Raw genomic sequence first — 17,846 nt, forward strand, 5'->3', positions numbered from 1 at the left:
AGCAATAATCTCGACCTATAAGCCCCGCCCCCTGACCAAGACCGCCCCGCCCCGCCCCACCACACCTTGCTCCGCCCCCATGTCCCACCAAGCCCAGCCCCGGCCGCGCCTCACAAGCCCCGTCCTGCCCAAGCCCCGCCCCGGCTTCCTGGCGGGAGTCGGCAGCCACGCCCCCCGCGGCACCGACTGAGCGGAGCGCGGTGAGGGGCGCGGGGGGCGCCGGGGGGCTCGGGCGGGATCCGGCCTTGGTGGGGCACCGGGGGGATCGGGGGGGATCTGGCCCCCTTGCGGGGGGGCGGGGGCACCGAGCGGATCCGCCCGCGTGGGGGGGACCGGGGGGGGGGCGGCGGAGAACCAGCTCCATGGCGGGGGGGGGGGGGGGGAACCGGGGGGATCTGGGCTGATGGGGGGCACCCAGGGGGTCTGGCCCCCTGGCAGGTTGGGGGGCACCAGCCCCCGCAGTGGGGCTGGGGGTGGCATCAGTGGGGACACTGGTGGGACTGAGCCCCTCGGTGGGTTGGGAGAATGGGGTGGCATCGGCGTCACCCAGCCCCACGGCAGCCTGGGGGGCACAGGGTGACCCGTTTCCCCCCAGTATCCCAATGGGCACAGGGTGACACAGCCCCCTGGCACCTCTGGGGACACAGGGTGACCCGTCCCCCCACACCCCGGAGGACACAGGGGGACCCATCTCCCCCAGCACCCTGGGGACACAGGGGGACCCATCCCCCCACACACCCCAGGGGTACAGGGTGACCCGTCCCCCCACACCCCGGAGGACACAGGGTGACCCATCTCCCCCAGCACCCTGGGGGGCACAGTGACCTGGCACCCCAGGGGCACAGGGTGACCCGTGTCATCCCCCCCAGTGGGAGGCAGGGTGACCTGTCCCCCCGCAGCCCCTGTCCCCCCGGCACGATGTCGGGGGCTGAGCGCCGCACGCTGCTGGCACTGCAGCAGGCGCTGACAGAGGAGCAGTTCCAGACCTTCAAGTACCTGCTGGAGGAGCGGCTGCCGCTGGGGCTGCTGCGCCCCGCCACGCGCCCCGACCTCTGCAGCATCCTGCTCCAGCGCTTCCCGGGGCAGGCGCTGCACCTGGCCGCCGACCTCCTCCGCCAGATCTCCCGCCACGACCTCATCCAGCTCCACCAGCTCCCCGGTGCTGAGGACGAGACCCCCGGGCAGGCCGGGGGGCACAACGCTGCTCCATCAGCCGCGGGATGTCGGCCCGTCTCGCTGCCGGTGGCTGCATCTTCCCTGGTGGCCACATCTTCCCCAGTGGCCGCGCGCCCTCGTCGTTTGACGGAGAAGGATCTGATCCAGATAGCCCAGAAACTGGGGAGAGAATGGCAGGAGGTGGGAATCGGCTGCCTGGGGCTGGAGAGGAGCCTCCTGGACCAGATCCAGGAGGACAATCCCCGCAGTGCCGTCATGCAGAGCTTCCACATGCTGCGGGAGTGGCGGCGGCGGGAGAAGCAGGAGGCCACGGCCCCGCGGCTCCACGCCTGCCTGGCCCACGCCAGCCTGGATCCCGAGGTGCTCGACCTGCTCCAGAGCTTCCAGGGGGACTGAGGGAAGCGCGAGGGCTGCCTGTTCCTGCCCACATTCCCCCCGCCTTTCTGGGGGCTTTTAATACCAAAAAGGGACCAGTAAAAAGTTTTTATTCCACCTGCGTGGCGTGTTCTTGGGGTCGGGCGCCAAGCCCTTCCCGCCTCTACTCCAAGTTTAAAGGTGGGATGTAGGAGCTGGGAGGAAAACCAGGCTCTGCTCTTCCTTGGGGCTGGGGAGGGCCCTGCGTGGAGGGGAGGGGGCTTGCAGCCCCCCCGGGGTCCTCACAGATCCCATCCCAGCCTCTCGATCTCATCCAGGAAGAAATCCAGGTCGTCCTTGGTGACGGCAGGGTTGGTGACGATCTGTCGGAAGAAGTTGACTTTGGTGCCGTGGGGCTGGTAGCCCACCATCATGGACCCCTTCCTCATCATCCGTTCCTTGATGACAGGAGCCACCTGCACCGGGGGGGAGACACCGTCACCGGGGGGCTGCGGGGGGGCGGGATTTGGGGGAAGGGAACAGCCGGCTGCCACGCTCACCTTCCCCAACCTGGGCCAGTAATCGGGGGAGCCCTCCCTGCCCCGCAGGCTGGGGGGCACGAACCAGAAGCAGAGGTTGATGAACTCAGGCTGTGGGAGGAAGACCAAATGCCAGACCCCGGTGGGGACACCGGTTTGCCCCCCACCCCCATTTTGGGACCACCCCAGAATTTAAAGCGCTGCCGCGGGGTGTTATTGAGGGGGGAACAGACACAAAACCCAGCCCCCCAGCCACGGTTTGGCTGACAGCAGAGACCGGCCGTACCTCCAGCACCAGCTGGAAGCCATCCCTCCTCTTCACCTCCTCGGCCAGGTATCTGGGGAGGAAGGAGAGTGTGAGGCCCTGGGGGGGGTCCCGCAGCACGCCCCACATCCCGGCGCTCACTGGGTGCAGGCGAAGGCCCGCTCGACGCGCCGCGCCAGCCCCTCGGTGCCGGCAGCTTTCCAGAGGAGCCAGAGCTTGAGGCAATCCACCCGCCGGCCGCACTGCGGGGTCTTGTCCCCCATGTCGTAGGTGACATCGTAAAATTTATCGGGTTGGAAGAGATACGTGGCGCCGGCACCGTGGCAGCGCTGGAGGAGGCCCTGGGGGAGACGACAGTGACCCCCCTGCCAGTGTGGGGGGTGCCGCGGGGCAGACCCACGGAGGGGAAGGGGCTGCAGGACCTACGGAGGTGTCACGGAGCAGGAAGGCCGAACACTGCAAACCCACCGTCAGCATCTTGTGGGGGTTCCAGGCCACCGAGTCGGCTCTGCGGGAGAGGGGAGTTTTGTGGGGGGGTGGTGAGCCACCAGCATGGGGAGAGGGGGGTCCTGAGTCCTTAAACGGGGAGTTTTGAGCCCGTTTTGGGGGGAGCTCAGAGCCGGGGGGGTTACTCACCTCTCGATGCCAGCCAGGAGGTGCCTGTGTTTGCTGGAGAGCAGGGCGCTGCCGCCCCAGGCTGCCTGCTGGGCAGGGACAGCGGTGCCAGAGCCAGCGCTGGTGGGAAGGGGGGGGTCCCAAGGGGATGCACGTGTCCCCCCCCAGCCCCAGATCCACCCCCCCAGTTACTCACGTCCACGTGGAACCAGAGGCCGTGGCGCTGGCAGATGTCGGCAATGCTGCCCAGCGGGTCGAAGGCGCCCAGGACGGTGGTGCCGCAGGTGGCACAGACAAAGAACGGCTCGGCACCCTGCGGGGGACGGGGACACTGGGATGGGGCAGGGGGGGCACCCTGTGGACACCCCCCTCTATCCCCCACCCCACCTCACCTCAGCTTTCGCTCTCTGGATCTCCTTCTCCAGCTCCTCGGGGATCATCTTCCCCCTGAGGGATGGGAGGGAAAAGAGGTGGTGGGGGGAGCAGGGCTGGGGTGGGGGGAGCAGGGCTGGGGTGGGGGCCCACCCAGGGCTGGGGTGGGGGCCCACCCACCTCTCGTTGGTGCTGACCAGGTGGACGTTGTCGGTGCCAATGCCCAGGAACGCGGCACCTTTCTGGATGGAGTAGTGGCTCTGAGCGGGGAGAAGACAGGGGTCGGGCTGGGGGGGGGCTGACCGCAGCCCCCATCCCGCCGCAGGGCTGGCAGCCCCCACTCCGCACCTCCCGGGAGGCGAAGAGGGCCAGGCGCGGCAGGGCCCAGCTGCCCTTCAGCCGGCTCTCCGGGAAGCGGTGGAAGCGCGCCACGTTCATGGCGTACATGTTGGAGATGGAGCCTCCTGCCAGGGGACAGGGACACCCGCATCACAGCCGGGGAGGGTGACACGCCACCACCGAGGGGGGTCACAGGTGGGGACGGGGACAGGGCAAGCCCTCAGCGGGGCCAGGAAGGATGGGGGTACCTGGGGAGAAGATGCCGTCGCCGCTGCTCCAGCCCACCAGCTCCCGCAGCTTGGCCAGCACCACCTCCTCCATCAGCACGAACACCGGGGCGATCTCGTACGTGTATCTACAGGGGGACACAGCACCCGTGGGGGGGCCCAGCTGGCACCGCTCCCCACCCCTCCTCCAGGCTCCCCGCAGCCTCAGCACCCCGAACACCCCCACTTAGGGCCACCCCCTCCTTGTTTTCAGGCACATACTGGCTGGTGTTGAGGGCCTCGGTGATCAGGCGTCCCGCCAGCGCGTGGTGGTCCAGGCCGGAGAAGAGCTGGTTGCAGAAGCGAGGGTGACCTGGGGGGGGGCAAGATGGGGGCAGTGTCAGGGTAGGGTGTCAGGCACGACACTGTCAGCCCCCTCCGCACAGGACCCCTGTCACCACGGGGGCTCTGGGGCCCTGAGGACACTGCCATGAGGGGGCAACCGTCATCTGAGGGAGCAGGGCCACCTCTGGAGCTGTGTGTGGGTCAGGGGGGCAAGCAGGGCCAGCCTGGACCTGGGTGTGTGATGGGGACACGAGTGGGGACATGCCTGGACTCAGGTGTGTGACAGGGACACAAGTGGGGACATGCCTGGATCCAGGTGTGTGACGGGGACACAAGTGGGGACATGCCTGGATCCAGGTGTGTGACGGGGACACGAGTGGGGACATGCCCAGAGCTGTGACAGTGACTGGCTGGGGAGACAGCCTTGCACCTGGCTGATGCCTGCTAAACTGGGACCAGCTGGGGCCAAGCTGGGAGCAGCTGGGACTGAACAGAGACCAGCTGGAATGAACCACGGGCAACTGGGGCTGAACAGGGACCAGCTGGGCTGAACCAGAAGCAGCTGGGACAAATGGGGACCAGCTGGAGCCAAACTGGGGCCAGCTGGGTACAAATGGGGACCAGCTGGGGCTGAACTGGGAGCAGCGGTGCTCACAGGTTTTGACGCTGTAATGGATGACGTCCCGGCAGCGCTCCAGCAGCCTCTCCGGTGGCTCCCCGCTGCTCCGCAGCTCCAGGTCCAGCAGCTCCCGCAGCTCCTGGGGCTCCTTCCAGTCACAGACCTACAGGGAGGGGGGGCAGGATTTGGCCCTGGCCAGGCAGGGACCCCCACCCCGTCCCCACCGCCCCGCTGCGGGGCCCCGGGTCTCACCCACCTTCTCGGTCACATCTGTCCCCTTCCGCACGGCTTCATCCAGCAGGACCTGGAAGGCTTCTCGCAGGAATTCCTCCCCAGCTGCTTTATCCAGGCCGGGATGCTCCAGCCAGCTGCTGTCCGCCATCCCGCCAGTCCCGGCCCGCTCGGCCACGTGCCGCGGGGACCCCCGGCCTTCCCGCCCTGCACCGGATCGGGACGAGGTGCCCCGGCTCGCTTTCGCCAGGCTGGGATTCTCCTCTCGGCCACGTCGTCGCAGAGGGACAGGGGACAAAGTACACGGCTGTGAAGAGTGACTCTTAAAGGCGCGCTGGGGGGGGGGGGCTTCCCCGAAGTGGTGCCCCCACCCCGGGGGGGTCTCAGAGCCAGGCAGGGGTGGTGGGCCGGGGTCCGTCTCTCCAGGGAGCTGCAGGAAGAGGGAGGGAAGGAGTCAGCGGAGAGCGGCCACCCCGGCGCATGTCCCCTGCCCGCGCAGCCCAGTGTGGGGGTCTGGGCCCCCCGTCCCACCCCCCCCACCGAGAGCGCTGGGCTGCCCGCGGGTGGCTTTGGCCCACTGGGGGACAGCGAGGGAGGTGACCCAGCACGGCCACCCCCACAGTGCCAGGGCCACCCAGCCGGGGGGGAGCACGGGGCCGGGGCCTGGCCTGTCCCCAGCAGCGAGGGGGGCCGGGGAGACCCTGTGTGCCCCCCCCAGCCACGCCTGATGCCACGGGGAGGGGCAGGCACAGCCCCAGGTGGGCAATAAGGAAGGGGGGGGACAGGGGGAGGAGGGGACCACCCCGCCAGGGGAGCCACAGGGGGATGGGGACCCCCGAGGGGGGTGCGCTGGATGAAACGCCCCCCGGGGCCAGGGGGGCGGGCGGGGCCTACCGCGGGGGGAGACAGGGAGCAGTAACGGGGGGGGGCCATAACGGCGGCGCCCCCCTGGCCGGGGGCGGGAAGGGGCAGGAAGCCGCCCGGGGTGCGGGGGGCTGGGGCTCGGGCCCCCCGCCGGAGCAGGCCGCGCCGCCCCCGCTGCCCCCGTTGCCCCGGTAACAGCCCGGCCCCAAGATGGCGCCGCAGCGGGCGGTGTCGGGGCAGCACTGCGCATGCGCGGCGCGCCCCGCCGCTCCCTGCCGGCCCCGCGGGCGGGGGCTTCCGGTTCCGGGTCGGCGGCGGCGGCCGAGGAAGGGGGGGCGCTGGGGCCGCGGCTGTTTGTAAACTTGTCGGTGCGGCGGGCGGCGCGGAGCGGAGCGCGGAGGGGCCGCGGCAGGTACGGACCCGCCCCTTCCCGCCGGCACGGAGCGCCGGTGGGGGGGGGTGCGGCCCGGCACGGCCCGGCCCGGCACCGCGGGGGCCGCCCGCGCACCTCCCCGGGCCCGTCCGCGCGCGCCGCCGCCTCAGCCCCGCCCCACCGGGGGCACCGGGAGGGGGGGAGGGGGGACGGAGGGGCGGCGGGGGCGATAACGGGGCGAGCCCAGCGCGCAGGCGCGGGGCACCCGCACCGGGAGGCGCGGCCCCTCCCCCAGCGGGGTCACCCCGCTGTGACCCCGCTGTGACCCCGTCCCCACCCCCCCGTGTGACCCTCCCGGGACCCCACGTGTCGCCCCGCTCTGGGACACCCCTTACGCACACCCGGCTCCCCCTCCCCGCGTCCCCCCACACTTGGGACACCCCCTACCGCACCCCCGGGGACCCCCCCGGATCATCCCCGCCCCCACCCCCGACACGTCATCCTGCCCTGGGACACTCCCCCAACCCCCCCACCCTCCCCCCCAGGACCATCACGGCACCGGGGGACGCCTCCTGAGCCCCCCCCGGCACCCCCTTTGCCCCCCCCCCCCCCAGCAGCAGCAGCCCCACCCCCACCCCCACCAGGTCACCCCCCACCCTGTCACCTGCCACCCACCCCTGCGCCCACGTTACCCCCATGGGGCATCCGGCTGGGGCTGAGCATGGACAGGGACCCCCCCCACCTCAGAGCTGGGTCCCCCCACCCCACAGGCCCCCCCCCCCCCCCCCCCCCCCCCATAACTGTCCCCTCCCTCCCCGCAGGCGAAGACCAGCAGCAGCAGCAGCAGAGTTGTCCCCGTGGGGAGCCGGCTCCCGCCCTGGGGCGGCGGGGGGAGATGTCCCCTCTCTAAGAAGAAGCCTTGCGGGCAGCTGCCCGTCCTGCCTAACCCTGCCTAACCCTGCCAGCCCCCCCCGGGGTTGAGGAGGAAGCGCCTCACGGCACCCGCGGCACCGGGGCAAAGATGTCAGCAAAGTGGAGGGTACTGGACGAGCCCGGCAAAAAAAAAAAAAAAAATGATTAACTGAACCCACCTTTCTAACCGTTAAAAAAATTCTTTTCCTGGGCGAGAATTAAGGCTAAAGAATTGTTACAATCCGTTTGTTGAGGACAGACAGACAGACACAAGATGGCTCAGGTAATGAGCCCCACTTTTCCCACCCGTACCCCAAGATCCGAAGCCGAGAAGCGTGTCGGGGGGGGAGAGCGCTCGGCCCGGCAGCTCCCTCCCTGCTGGGGCGGTGGGTGCCGGTGCGGGCCCCCCCCCCCATCACCCCACCACCCTCCCCGTCCCGGGTCCTTTCCGGAGCCAGCGGAGTTTTTCCCGGCCGCTGTTCCAGGGCTCGCCCGAACTCTCCCGTTAGCCATTAGGTCCTCGGCGGGCCTCACGGAAAAGGGGGTTTTGGGTGGGGGGGGTGGTCTCGTGCCTCCCCCCCCTCCCCCCCTAATTTTACCGCTCGGTCGAAGGCGTCCGGTCTCTGTCCCCCGGCAAGGGTTTGCTTTTTGGTTTTGGTTCGTTTGAGGGGCCGGGGGGGTGAGGCGGTGCGGCGGCGCTGCAGCTGGGCCGCCTCTCCCCGCTCTCCGCAGGCGAGTCTCCTGGCCTGCGAGGGCCTCTCCGGCGTCTGCCTGGTGCCGACCGTGGCCAGCAAGAAGATGATGCCGAAGCAGAGCTCGAAACAGGGCGAGAGCAGGGAGAGGGGGAGCAGCCCCGACGTGCTGGTACGGCCGCTCCCCGCCAGGGAGATGGGGGGGGGTGCTGGGCCGCGCTCTGGGCTTCTCCTCCTTCCCCTTGACGTTCTCCTCCTTTAGTTTGACTTTCTCCTATTTTAATCTGTCTTTTCCTCCTTTAATTTGACATTTTCTTCCTTTAATTTGAGTCTTTACTCCTCTAATTCGACGTTTTCCTCCTCTAATTCACATTTTCCTTCATTTTAACTTTTTCCTCCTTTAATTTGATTTTTTTCCTCATTCAATTTGTTTTTTCCTTGATTAACTAACTTTTTCCTCCTTTGATTCAATCTTTTCCTCACTTAATTTTTTTTTCAGTTGATTTTGATTTTTCCTTGTTTAATTCAGTTTTCCCTCCTTTAATTCAGTTTTTCTCTTTTAACTCAGCTTTTTTCTTCTTCTCTTCAGTTCTTATTCCTTCGGTTCAATTTTTTCCTCTCGTGATTTCATTTTTTCTCCTTTGATTTGATTTTCTCCTCTTGTGTTTCAATTTTCCTCCTGTGATTCGATTTTTTTCCCCCCGAGATTTGATTTTTCCTCCTTTAATCCAGTTTTTCCTCCTTACAAGTTCTGCCCCCTCCCCAACCTCGATTTTCCCCTCCTTTAACATCACTTTCCCCTCTAATCTGATTTTTTGGAGGCTCTCCGTCAGGACGGCGAGAAATCCCGCAGCCGCAAGGAGGAGGAGACGGCTGAGGCGTCGCAGCCCAAGAAGTCCATTAAAAAGGCAGGTCGTGGGGCCCCGATTTCCCAGGGCGGGGGGCGCTGGGGGGGGGTCCCGGGGCAGGAGCGGGCGCGACTGACCCAGCCCTCCCTCCCCGTGCCAGCGCCGCAAGCGGGTGGCCGGCGCCGAGGGACCCAGCTGCTCCTCCCGGAGAGGATCCTGCCTCGGCAGCCAGGTTTGCCGCCGTGGAGGAGGAGGAGGAGGAGGAGGAAGATTTCCCAAACTCCGGCAGGCGCAGGACGGCCGGGGGGGGGCTCTGGGGGGAGGATCCCCCCCCCCCCCCGCGCTGACGGGGGGTCTCTGCTCCGCAGATGGTGGTGATCGAGCAGAACGGCTCCTTCCAGCTGAGGATCCCCAAAAACTTCATCTGCGAGCACTGCTTCGGCGCCTTCCGCAGCAGCTACCACCTCAAGAGGCACATCCTCATCCACACCGGTAACACCTCCCTCTAATGAGCACGGGGGCGCCCTAATTAACCCCCCCTGATGGCGCGTGTCCCGTCCCCCCCCCCCTCCCCAGGCGAGAAGCCCTTCGAGTGCGACATGTGCGACATGCGCTTCATCCAGAAATACCACCTGGAGCGTCACAAGCGCGTCCACAGCGGGGAGAAACCCTACCAGTGCGAGCGCTGCATGCAGGTACCGCCCGCGGGGGTCCGGGCAGGTCGGGGGGCGGCGGGGACCCCCCCCCAGGGCTCATAACCCCCCCCCCATCTCCTGCAGAGCTTCTCCAGGACAGACCGGCTGCTGAGACACAAACGAATGTGCCAAGGTTGCCAAACCAAGACCCCCGAGTCGCAGCTGCTGCTCTAGGAGCCGAGCTGAGCCCCCCGGCGCCGGCCGGGAACGCTGAAGGCAGCTCCGGGGGTGGTCGTTTTTCCTTCCTCCCCCCTCCCTTCCTCCTCTTCCTCCTTCTCCTCTCTTGGGTTCTCAGCCCCGTTCCAGCTCCCTGCCACGGGGACTGGGAAGAGCCGGCCACTCGCTGGACTTCCAGCCGCTGGCACTGTACATAACTCGGAAGATGATCTGGAAAACCCTCCCCCTGCCCGGCAGGAGCCGCAGGCAGCTGCCTACACACCTGCCACCGCTTTCTTTTACCACCCCCCCCAGTTTGATCCCCAAGTCCTGCCCCCCCCTCTCAGGAAAGGCTTGGAGCCCCGAGCGCTTCCTTTCGGCCGCCGGACGGGCTTGCGCAGGCACTCGGCTCTCAGGTAGGAGGGTCTCGCAGGGAGGAACTTGTCTCTAACCCCTCGGCTCTATTTTTGAGAAGAAAAAGGAAAACTGAGCGCTGGCAAGGCGGCAGCCGGGGGGGCTCGGCCCCGCGGGGGGGGGGCTTGTCCTGGTGGCAAGCTCTGCAGCACTTCCCTTTTCCTTGCAAGTTTCTTCATCTGTTTTGGTTTTTTTTTTTTGGTTTGGTTTTTTGGTTTTCTGCTCCGTTCCGCACGCGCTGCCTGCGCTCACCTCCACCCCCAGCTGTGGGGGGGCCCGGGGCTGTGACACATCGCCGGGGGGGGGGGGGCAAAGCGAGCCGGAGCATCACCCAAAAATGGGGCCGTTGGCCGGAAAACCCCGATGCTGAGGGAAGACCCTCAACCTGAGCAGCCCTGGAGCTTCCTGGGGGGGGTGAGGAGTGGCCATGGAGAGACACCCCCCCAGCCCTCCTCCCTGCGGGGGGGGGGTCACACCTGCTCGCCCCCAGCCGCATCTCGGGGGGGGGGGGGGGGGGGGGTAGGGCAGAGAAGAGCCAGGCTCTCTGGGGACAGTGCTGGGGGTGCCAGCAGTGCCTGGCAGCCCCCCCAGCTCCTTCCACGACCCCCCCCAAGCACAGACTGCGCTGCCAGCAGGTCCCGGATGCCAAGTGCTCCCGCACTGGGGGGTGGGGGATAGGGGGCTGAATTGGGCTGTCCCCCCCCAACCCCCGCCCCCAGCTCATCGTTCTGGCACTGCCAGGAGCCGGGGTGTGTACCGAGCACGGCCGGGGGGGCGGGGGGGGGGGCGTTGTGCTGTCTCTGCCAGTCGGGACACCCCAGTGGGTGGGAGGACCGTCCCCCCCCATTTTCGGGGACTCCCCCGGCAATGCCACAAGAGCTTCTGCTCTGGCAGCCCCCGGCAGTGACTGAGTCCCCCAAACTGAGTCCCCGCCGACCTTTCACCTCTGGCCAGGACTTGGGGGGGCCCTGGCGGGTTTTGGGGGCTGGGGGGGCCCTGCCCCAGCGTGGGAAAGCCGGGGGGGGGTGGGGGGAGGTGACTGAAACCGGGAGCGAAACCGGGGCCGCAACCGGCAGCGCCGCGGTTTTACCGTCTGCGCTGCCGGGGCAAAAGTGCAGCAGCCGCACTCAGACCCCCCCGGCCCCCCCACCCGGGGAGGTGGGCGCAGGGGCCCCCCCTCTGCTCCCCCCAACCCCCTGGCTTCATTTGTTGGGGTGGTTTTTTTGTTGTTTTTTTTTGGGGGGGGGGGGTGGGGGGGTTGAATATAGTTATTTTGCTAGGGGGGAAGGGGGGAAAGGGGGGGCAGGGGGCGGCCCCGGGGCGGGGGGGGGGCAGGGGGCGGCCCCTGCATCACTTTTAGACCGTAGTTTTTTCTAAGCCGTTCCTAGCTCGTGTCCCACCCCACCCCCCCATCTCCCCCCCCCCCATCTCCCACCCCCCCCTTCCCCAGGCCTTTAGAATTTATTTAAATAAAAACTCGTCGGGTTTTTTCTTTTTCTAACCCGGGTTCTGCTTCTTAACAGGTGAGGGGGCGAGGGGGGGGGGGGCTGGATCTGGCTGGGGGCTGCATCCCCCCCGCCAGGACCCACCAGTGAAGGGAAGGGACAGTGTCACACCTTGGGGACCGGCAGCTCCTTTTATTGAGGGTCTTTCCAATGGGGTCCCCGGGGATGGGGGGGAGTCCCCGGGGATGGGGGTGGTCCCTGGGGAATGGGATGGTCCCTGGGGATGGAGGGGGATCAATCCTGGGGACAGGGGTCCCTGGGGGTGGGACGGGGGTCCCTGGGGATGAAGGGGTCCTTGGGGATGGGGTGGGGGGGGTCCCTGGGGATGGACGGGGGTCCCTGGGGACACAGTGGGGTCAGTGCTGCACGGGTGGCTTCAGGATGTCCCCGGTGTCCCCTCGGGGGGCAGGTAGCTGGGGTTGGCGGCGGTGGTGGTGGCACTCCTGAACAGGGGGCTGTTCTGGGGGGGGGAGTACATGGGGGTGACGGGTGGGCCCGGCTCGGGGGGGGGGGGGGGGCATTCAAGGAGCGGGGGGTTCTGTGGGGTCTCACCTGGTCCCAGTGGTCACGCTGCGGCAGGGGGCGGCGGCCCCGGCACAGCACCAGCAGCACCAGCAGCACCAGCAGCGCCAGCACCCCCGGCCCCCCCAGCGCGGCCGCCAGCACCACCACGCTCTGCGCCCCCCCTGCGCCCCCCATCAGCCAGGGCAGGGGCAGGGGGAACCCCCTCAGCCACGGGGAAACCCCCCCACCCAGCCACGGGGTCCCAGGGGTGCGAGGAACCCCCCCACCCAGCCACGGGGTCCCAGGGGTGCGAGGAACCCCCCCACCCAGCCACGGGGTCCCAGGGGTGCGAGGAACCCCCCACCCAGCCACGGGGTCCCAGGGGTGCGAGGAACCCCCCACCCAGCCACGGGGTCCCAGGGGTGCGAGGAACCCCCCCACCCAGCCACGGGGTCCCAGGGGTGCGAGGAACCCCCCCACCCAGCCACGGGGTCCCAGGGGTGCGAGGAACCCCCCACCCAGCCACGGGGTCCCAGGGGTGCGAGGAACCCCCCCACCCAGCCACGGGGTCCCAGGGGTGCGAGGAACCCCCCACCCAGCCACGGGGTCCCAGGGGTGCGAGGAACCCCCTCAGCCACAAGGTCCCACAGGGTCCCAGGGGTGCAGGGACACCCCCCACCCAACCACAGGAGCCTGGGATGCAGGGACACCCCCCCTCAGGCCTCAGGGTCCCATGGATGCAAGAAACCCCCCCCACCCACTGGGTTCTGTTGGTGCAGGGACCCCCCCCCCCCAGGTACATGGGGCCCTTGGGCGTGGGGGTCCCATGGGTGCAAGGACAACCCCCCCCACTGTGGGGTCCTGTAGGGTGCAGGGACACCCGGGCAGAGGGTCCCTGGGGACACAGCACCCCGGGGACGGGGGCGGGGGCATGGGGGTCCCCGGGGTCCCCTCGCACTCACCCTCCTCAGCCCAGACGGTCAGCGTCACCTCCCCCACCTCCTCCTCCTCCTCCTCGCCCCCCCCCTCGATGAGGAAGAGGAGGATGCGGCCGTCCTGGGTCTTCTCCCGGCACCAGGCGTGCGGGCCCGGGGGGGGGGGCAGCAGGCGGGTGCTGATGCGGCCACAGGCCCGGCTGCAGTTCCCCCCCAGCGGCCCCCGCCCGAAGGCGCCGCAGTCGGCGCAGTCCCTGGGGACCCCCGGCCCCTGTCAGGGCCCCCTGCGGCCCCCCAGCCCCCTCCACAGCCTTCCCAGACCTCTCCTGTCCCCATGCCCCCCCCAGCCACCTCCATGGCCCCCCAGCCCCCTTCCTGGCCTCATGGCCCCCCCGGCCCCCTCCCTGTCCCCATGGCCCCCCGGGTGTCCCACATCCCTGTCCCCATGGCCCCAGCCCCCCTGTCCTCCCTGCGCCTGTGTCCCCCATCCCATCACCTTGTCTCATCCCCACCTGGCCACTGTCCCATGTCCCCACCACATCCCATGTCCCCATCCCAATCCCAACCCTGGTCCCAGTCTCCATCCCACGTCCCCATCCCAGTCCGATGTCCCCACACCATGCCGCCCCGCCCCCCCCCCCCCGTGCCCCCCAGGCTCACCGCAGGCGCTGGCAGCGGGGGCGGCAGGAGGGGCAGTGGGCGCACAGGGGTCCCACGTAGCCGGGCTGGCACAGACAGGTCCCACAGATGCAGCGCCCGTGGCCGCCGCACTCGCGGCCCCCCCGCAGGCAGCCCCCCCCGCCCAGGCGGCACCCGCACCCGCGGCCCCCGAAGCCCGGGCGGCAGCGGCACCTCCCGCACACGCACTCGCCCCGCTGCGGGCCTGGGGGGGGCACCCCCGTCACCCCCCGCCCCAGCCCCACTGGGGCCCGGGGTGGGCATGGGGACAGGACCCCCTGGAATGGGACCCGCGGGGTGGGCAGTGGGGATGTGGGACCCCCCCAGGATGGGACCCGCGGGGTGGGCAGTGGGGATGTGGGACCCCCCCAGGATGGGACCCGCGGGGTGGGCAGTGGGGATGTGGGACCCCCCCGGGATGGGACCCGCGGGGTGGGCAGTGGGGACGGGACCCCCCCGGGATGGGACCCGCGGGGTGGGCAGTGGGGACGGGACCCCCGCAGGATGGGACCCGCGGGGTGGGCAGTGGGGATGTGGGACCCCCCCAGGATGGGACCCGCGGGGTGGGCAGTGGGGATGTGGGACCCCCCCAGGATGGGACCCGCGGGGTGGGCAGTGGGGATGTGGGACCCCCCCAGGATGGGACCCGCGGGGTGGGCAGTGGGGATGGGATCCGTGGGACATGACCCGTGGGGACAGGGACCAGTGATGGGGACAGGACCCCCGTGGGACACAACCCATGGGGACAGGGGCCTGCGATGGGGATAGGACCCCCGTGGGGATGGGACCCCCGTGGGGATGGGAGCCGGGATGGGGACGGGACCCGTGGGGACAGGGACCAGTGATGAGGACGGGACCCCCGTGGGACACGCAGCGGGGATGGGACCCCTGAGGACAGGGATGGGACCCACACGGGGACATGCCGTGGGGAGGGGACCCCCCCAGGGATGGGAACCCCAAGGACGGGCAAATGGCCCCCCCGTGTCCGTCCCCCCCACCTCCGCAGGGCAGCCCCCGGTGGCGCTCGCAGGCGCTGCTGTCGCACTGGCAGAGGGTCCCGCTCAGCCCGGGGGGGCACTCGCAGGCCCCGCAGACGCAGCGGCCCCTCCCGCTGCAGGGGGGGCCCGTGCTGTTGGGGGGGCGGCAGCCCCCCGCCGCCTCCGCCGCCCCCTCGCACTCACACCGACGGCCCTGGCGGCCCGCTGGGCACCTGGGGGGGGGCGGTCAGCCAGGGTCAGTCCCACAGAGACCCTCCCCCATCCCACAGACCCCCAATCCACCCCATGGGCCCCCTACCCACCTCCTTCCCCCCCATGCCCTCCTCAGACCCCCGACACAACCCACGGACCCCCCACCCCATCCCACAGACCCACCCACCCACCTCCTTACACCCCATCCCACCTCTCAGACCCCCAACACAACCCACGGACCCCCCATTCTGCCCCTGGGCCCCCAGCCCATGTCCTTATGCCACATCCCACCCCTCAGACCTCCACCCTGCCCCACAGCCCCCACCCCCTAGAAGCCCCCCCCCCCGCTACCTGCAGACCCCGCAGTCGAGGGCGCCGCCGTGGCAGAGGGGGGTCCGGGGCTGGCGGTGGGCGCAGGGGCACGCGCAGAGGGTGCTGAGCTCCAGGCTCAGCTCCTCCGAGAAGCCCAGCACCCGCAGCACCACCCGCTGCGGGGACCCCAGGCAGGCACCCGCCCGCACCCGCACCGTGAAGGTCACCTGCATTGGGGACACCGATGGCACGGGGGCACCCACAGGGGCACCCACGGCGCAGGGGAGCACCCATAGGGGGGCACCGGCGGGCTGGACACGGGGACGCGCGGGACAAGGGGCCATGGGTGGGTGCAGGATCGGTCCCTGGGGCTGGGTGTAGCCAGGGGGCTCTGCCACCCCTTGGGACACCCCGTGCCCGCCCTGCCACCCCCTGGGGGACCCCCCCCCCCCCATGCCAGCCCTGCTTGACCCAGCCCCCCCATCCCTGCCTGGTGCCCCCCCAACCTGGTCCCGTGCCCCCCACGTGCCTCCCATGTCCCCCTAGATCCCCCCAATGTCCCCCCACACCTGTGTCCATGCCCCCCTAGAGCCCCCCAGCGTCCCCCCACCTCCTGGTTGACTCCGACCCCGGTGCAGAAGCCTCTGGGGAGCTGGGGGGCGGGGGGGGTCCCGGGGGGGTCCCCACAGTGGGATTCGTAGGTGATGCTGATGCCGGGGGGCAGCGGCGAGTGCTGCAGCTCCACCGTGGACGACAGGCTCTGGGGGGGGGGGGGGTGTCACCCATGGGTGTCAGTACCTCCCACCCACCCCACTGGGGGGTCCCCAGCACCCCACGCCCCCCCCTCACATTGTAGGCGTCGGCGATGAGCTGCACCACGTTGCTGGAGTCATCGCGCAGCTCCGCCACCACGGAGCGGGGGATCAGGCGGCTCAGCTCCTGCGCAGGGACAGGCTGGGGGGGAGGCGCGACCCCCCAGCGCCCACCCCCCACCCCCCACCCCACCTACCTGGTAGACGGGCAGGGTGGGAGCCGTCACGGCAAAGATGGGCTGGATGTTGGCAGCCGAGAGCACCTGGGCCAAGTGCCCCACCGAGGGGTAGTCCTGGGGGGGGGGGGCAGGGTGATGGATGCCCCCCCCCAAATAAAACCAGCCCCCCCGCCCCGCCCGGGGACGTACGTAGAGGTGGCTTTTGGTGTAGACGCCGCTGGCGTCGAGGTGGCAGCGGGTGTCGCTGGGGGCGACGATGCCCCCCAGTTTGCCGTCCCCCGCCGTGTGGAACGTGTCGTCCGAGGCCACCAGCAGCAGGCGGGTGCCCAGGCGCCACCCGATGCGGTCCTGGGGGGCAATGGGGGGGATGGGGCACACAGGGGCTCGCACACGCGGGTGTGTGCTGCAGGTGTGCGGGCGTGCACAGGGCTTTGCCTGTCGCCGCACTTGTGCGCGCTCTTGCACAAGGATTTGCATCCAGGTGCGCTCACATGTGCTCTGGCAGGCATGCACGCCTGCACACAGCACACGTGCTCTTGCTCACATGCATGTGCACACACGTGCACGTGCTCTCACTTGCATGCACACTTTGCACATGCTCTTGTGTGCGCACACACATGCTCTTGCTTGCACGCACACGCATACTTGCACATGCTCTTGCTTGCACGCACACACACATACACACATGCTCTTGCTTGCACGCACACACATACTTGCACATGCTCTTGCTTGCACGCACACACACGTGCACACACATGCTCTTGCTTGCACACACAAACATGCTCTTGCACGGGTGCACATGCTTGTACATGCTTTTGGTTGCGTACACACACACTCTTGTTTGCACACATACACTCCTGCATGCATGCACACTTGCACACACATGCTCTTGCATGCATGTACATGCTAGTACATGCTCTTGCTTGTGTACACACACCCTTGCTTGCATGCACATGCTCTTGCTTGCATGCACGCGCTTGCACACACACACATGCTCTTGCATGCATGCACTCACACATGTGCTCTCGCTTGCACACACACGCTTGTACACGGTCTCACACGCACCCACGTGCACAGGCTCCCTCACAGCGGGCTGGCACGCGCTCTGGCACGCTCGCCCCCACGATCGTGCGCACTCTTGCACGAGGGCCTTGTGCCCCGCGCCCCACCTGGCAGACGGCCACCTGCAGCATGGCGTCGAAGCCACCCTCGGGCGCGTCCATGTTGGCAGAGACATGCTGGCGGGCAACATGCGCGGCGAAGGCGCCAGCGTCGGGGGTGAGGGGCAGCACGTGGCGGAAGGCAGCGGGGGGGGCGCAGGGCTCCCCCCGCCCGGGGCAGGGGTTGCGCAGCCGCCAGGGCACCGTGCTGGCATAGGGCAGCACCGGCTTGTCCACGAAGGAGCCAAAACCTGGGGGGGGGGGGGTGATGAAGTGGGGGGCTGGGGTCCCACCCCCCAGGCCCCCCGGTGTGCACCCACCGATGTGGATGGAGGGGGGATGATGAAGCGGGGTGCTGGGGGTGCTGGGGGGGTCTGGGGGGTTCTGCGGTCCCCACCCGGGACCCCCGGCGTGCACCCACCGATGCGGACGGAGGGGGTGACGTTGCGCAGGGCGCCCAGCAGGTCGCTGCCCAGCCGGCGCAGGGAGGCCAGGTCATCCCGCATGGAGTAGGAGAGATCCGTCAGGTAGTAGAGATCCACCGGGAGCCCCGGCG

General features: G+C 69.0%; 4 protein-coding genes across 11 annotated transcripts; 2 read left to right on the top strand and 2 right to left on the bottom strand.

Annotated features, from left to right (window-relative positions):
• Positions 1–88: 88 nt before the first annotated feature.
• LOC119141995 lies at positions 89–1,668 on the top strand. Of its 3 annotated transcripts, none has more exons than XM_037374702.1 (2): positions 89–200; positions 596–1,668. In XM_037374702.1, the coding sequence occupies exon 2, from the start codon at positions 919–921 to the stop codon at positions 1,570–1,572; it is 654 nt and encodes a 217-aa protein (XP_037230599.1). In that variant the 5' UTR covers positions 89–200; positions 596–918; the 3' UTR covers positions 1,573–1,668. The 3 variants fall into 3 exon arrangements, with proteins under 3 accessions (XP_037230599.1, XP_037230600.1, XP_037230601.1); XM_037374703.1 differs by having other exon boundaries at positions 805–1,668; XM_037374704.1 differs by having other exon boundaries at positions 880–1,668.
• Positions 1,645–6,085, bottom strand: CSAD (cysteine sulfinic acid decarboxylase). Of its 3 annotated transcripts, XM_037374699.1 has the most exons (15): positions 5,956–6,084; positions 5,087–5,491; positions 4,867–4,993; positions 4,149–4,239; positions 3,909–4,015; positions 3,670–3,785; positions 3,502–3,581; positions 3,342–3,396; positions 3,146–3,262; positions 2,971–3,035; positions 2,761–2,842; positions 2,476–2,675; positions 2,356–2,407; positions 2,091–2,180; positions 1,645–2,006 (listed from the first exon to the last, which is right to left on the bottom strand). In XM_037374699.1, the coding sequence occupies exons 1-15, from the start codon at positions 5,992–5,994 to the stop codon at positions 1,833–1,835; spliced, it is 1,800 nt and encodes a 599-aa protein (XP_037230596.1). In that variant the 5' UTR covers positions 5,995–6,084; the 3' UTR covers positions 1,645–1,832. The 3 variants fall into 3 exon arrangements, with proteins under 3 accessions (XP_037230596.1, XP_037230597.1, XP_037230598.1); XM_037374700.1 differs by lacking the exon at positions 2,091–2,180; XM_037374701.1 differs by lacking the exons at positions 2,091–2,180; positions 2,476–2,675 and having other exon boundaries at positions 5,956–6,085.
• Positions 6,086–6,209: 124 nt separating this feature from the next.
• ZNF740 (zinc finger protein 740) lies at positions 6,210–10,208 on the top strand. Of its 4 annotated transcripts, none has more exons than XM_037374696.1 (8): positions 6,210–6,337; positions 7,120–7,493; positions 7,943–8,074; positions 8,724–8,810; positions 8,911–8,982; positions 9,119–9,242; positions 9,327–9,445; positions 9,530–10,208. In XM_037374696.1, the coding sequence occupies exons 2-8, from the start codon at positions 7,485–7,487 to the stop codon at positions 9,617–9,619; spliced, it is 633 nt and encodes a 210-aa protein (XP_037230593.1). In that variant the 5' UTR covers positions 6,210–6,337; positions 7,120–7,484; the 3' UTR covers positions 9,620–10,208. The 4 variants fall into 4 exon arrangements, with proteins under 4 accessions (XP_037230593.1, XP_037230592.1, XP_037230595.1 ...); XM_037374695.1 differs by having other exon boundaries at positions 7,120–7,337; XM_037374698.1 differs by lacking the exon at positions 8,911–8,982.
• Positions 10,209–12,982: 2,774 nt separating this feature from the next.
• Positions 12,983–17,840, bottom strand: ITGB7 (integrin subunit beta 7). Its single transcript, XM_037374690.1, has 11 exons — positions 17,712–17,840; positions 17,300–17,541; positions 16,320–16,478; positions 16,149–16,244; positions 15,989–16,078; positions 15,750–15,899; positions 15,179–15,366; positions 14,636–14,847; positions 13,620–13,842; positions 13,077–13,213; positions 12,983–12,987 (listed from the first exon to the last, which is right to left on the bottom strand). The coding sequence occupies exons 1-11, from the start codon at positions 17,794–17,796 to the stop codon at positions 12,983–12,985; spliced, it is 1,587 nt and encodes a 528-aa protein (XP_037230587.1). The 5' UTR covers positions 17,797–17,840.
• Positions 17,841–17,846: the final 6 nt, after the last annotated feature.

The sequence above is a fragment of the Falco rusticolus genome, unplaced genomic scaffold, assembly GCF_015220075.1.
Source record: "Falco rusticolus isolate bFalRus1 unplaced genomic scaffold, bFalRus1.pri scaffold_134_arrow_ctg1, whole genome shotgun sequence".
Classification (NCBI taxonomy): Eukaryota; Metazoa; Chordata; class Aves; order Falconiformes; family Falconidae; genus Falco; species Falco rusticolus.

Excerpts from the sequence above, each read along its gene's own strand:
- ITGB7 (XM_037374690.1), bottom strand. The coding sequence starts at position 17,796 with ATGCGGGATGACCTGGCCTCCCTGCGCCGGCTGGGCAGCGACCTGCTG. Across the intron at positions 15,367-15,749 it reads GGGTCGGAGTCAACCAGGAG|GTGACCTTCACGGTGCGGGT; the intron begins GTGGGGGGACGC and ends TCCCCAATGCAG. Across the intron at positions 14,848-15,178 it reads CTCGACTGCGGGGTCTGCAG|GTGCCCAGCGGGCCGCCAGG; the intron begins GTAGCGGGGGGG and ends GCCCCCCCCCAG.
- ZNF740 (XM_037374695.1), top strand. Across the intron at positions 8,983-9,118 it reads GATCCTGCCTCGGCAGCCAG|ATGGTGGTGATCGAGCAGAA; the intron begins GTTTGCCGCCGT and ends TCTGCTCCGCAG. Across the intron at positions 9,446-9,529 it reads AGTGCGAGCGCTGCATGCAG|AGCTTCTCCAGGACAGACCG; the intron begins GTACCGCCCGCG and ends CATCTCCTGCAG.
- LOC119141995 (XM_037374702.1), top strand. The coding sequence starts at position 919 with ATGTCGGGGGCTGAGCGCCGCACGCTGCTGGCACTGCAGCAGGCGCTG.
- CSAD (XM_037374699.1), bottom strand. The coding sequence starts at position 5,994 with ATGGCCCCCCCCCGTTACTGCTCCCTGTCTCCCCCCGCG. Across the intron at positions 3,263-3,341 it reads TCCAGAGAGCGAAAGCTGAG|GGTGCCGAGCCGTTCTTTGT; the intron begins GTGAGGTGGGGT and ends CGTCCCCCGCAG. Across the intron at positions 2,007-2,090 it reads ACTGGCCCAGGTTGGGGAAG|GTGGCTCCTGTCATCAAGGA; the intron begins GTGAGCGTGGCA and ends CCCCCGGTGCAG.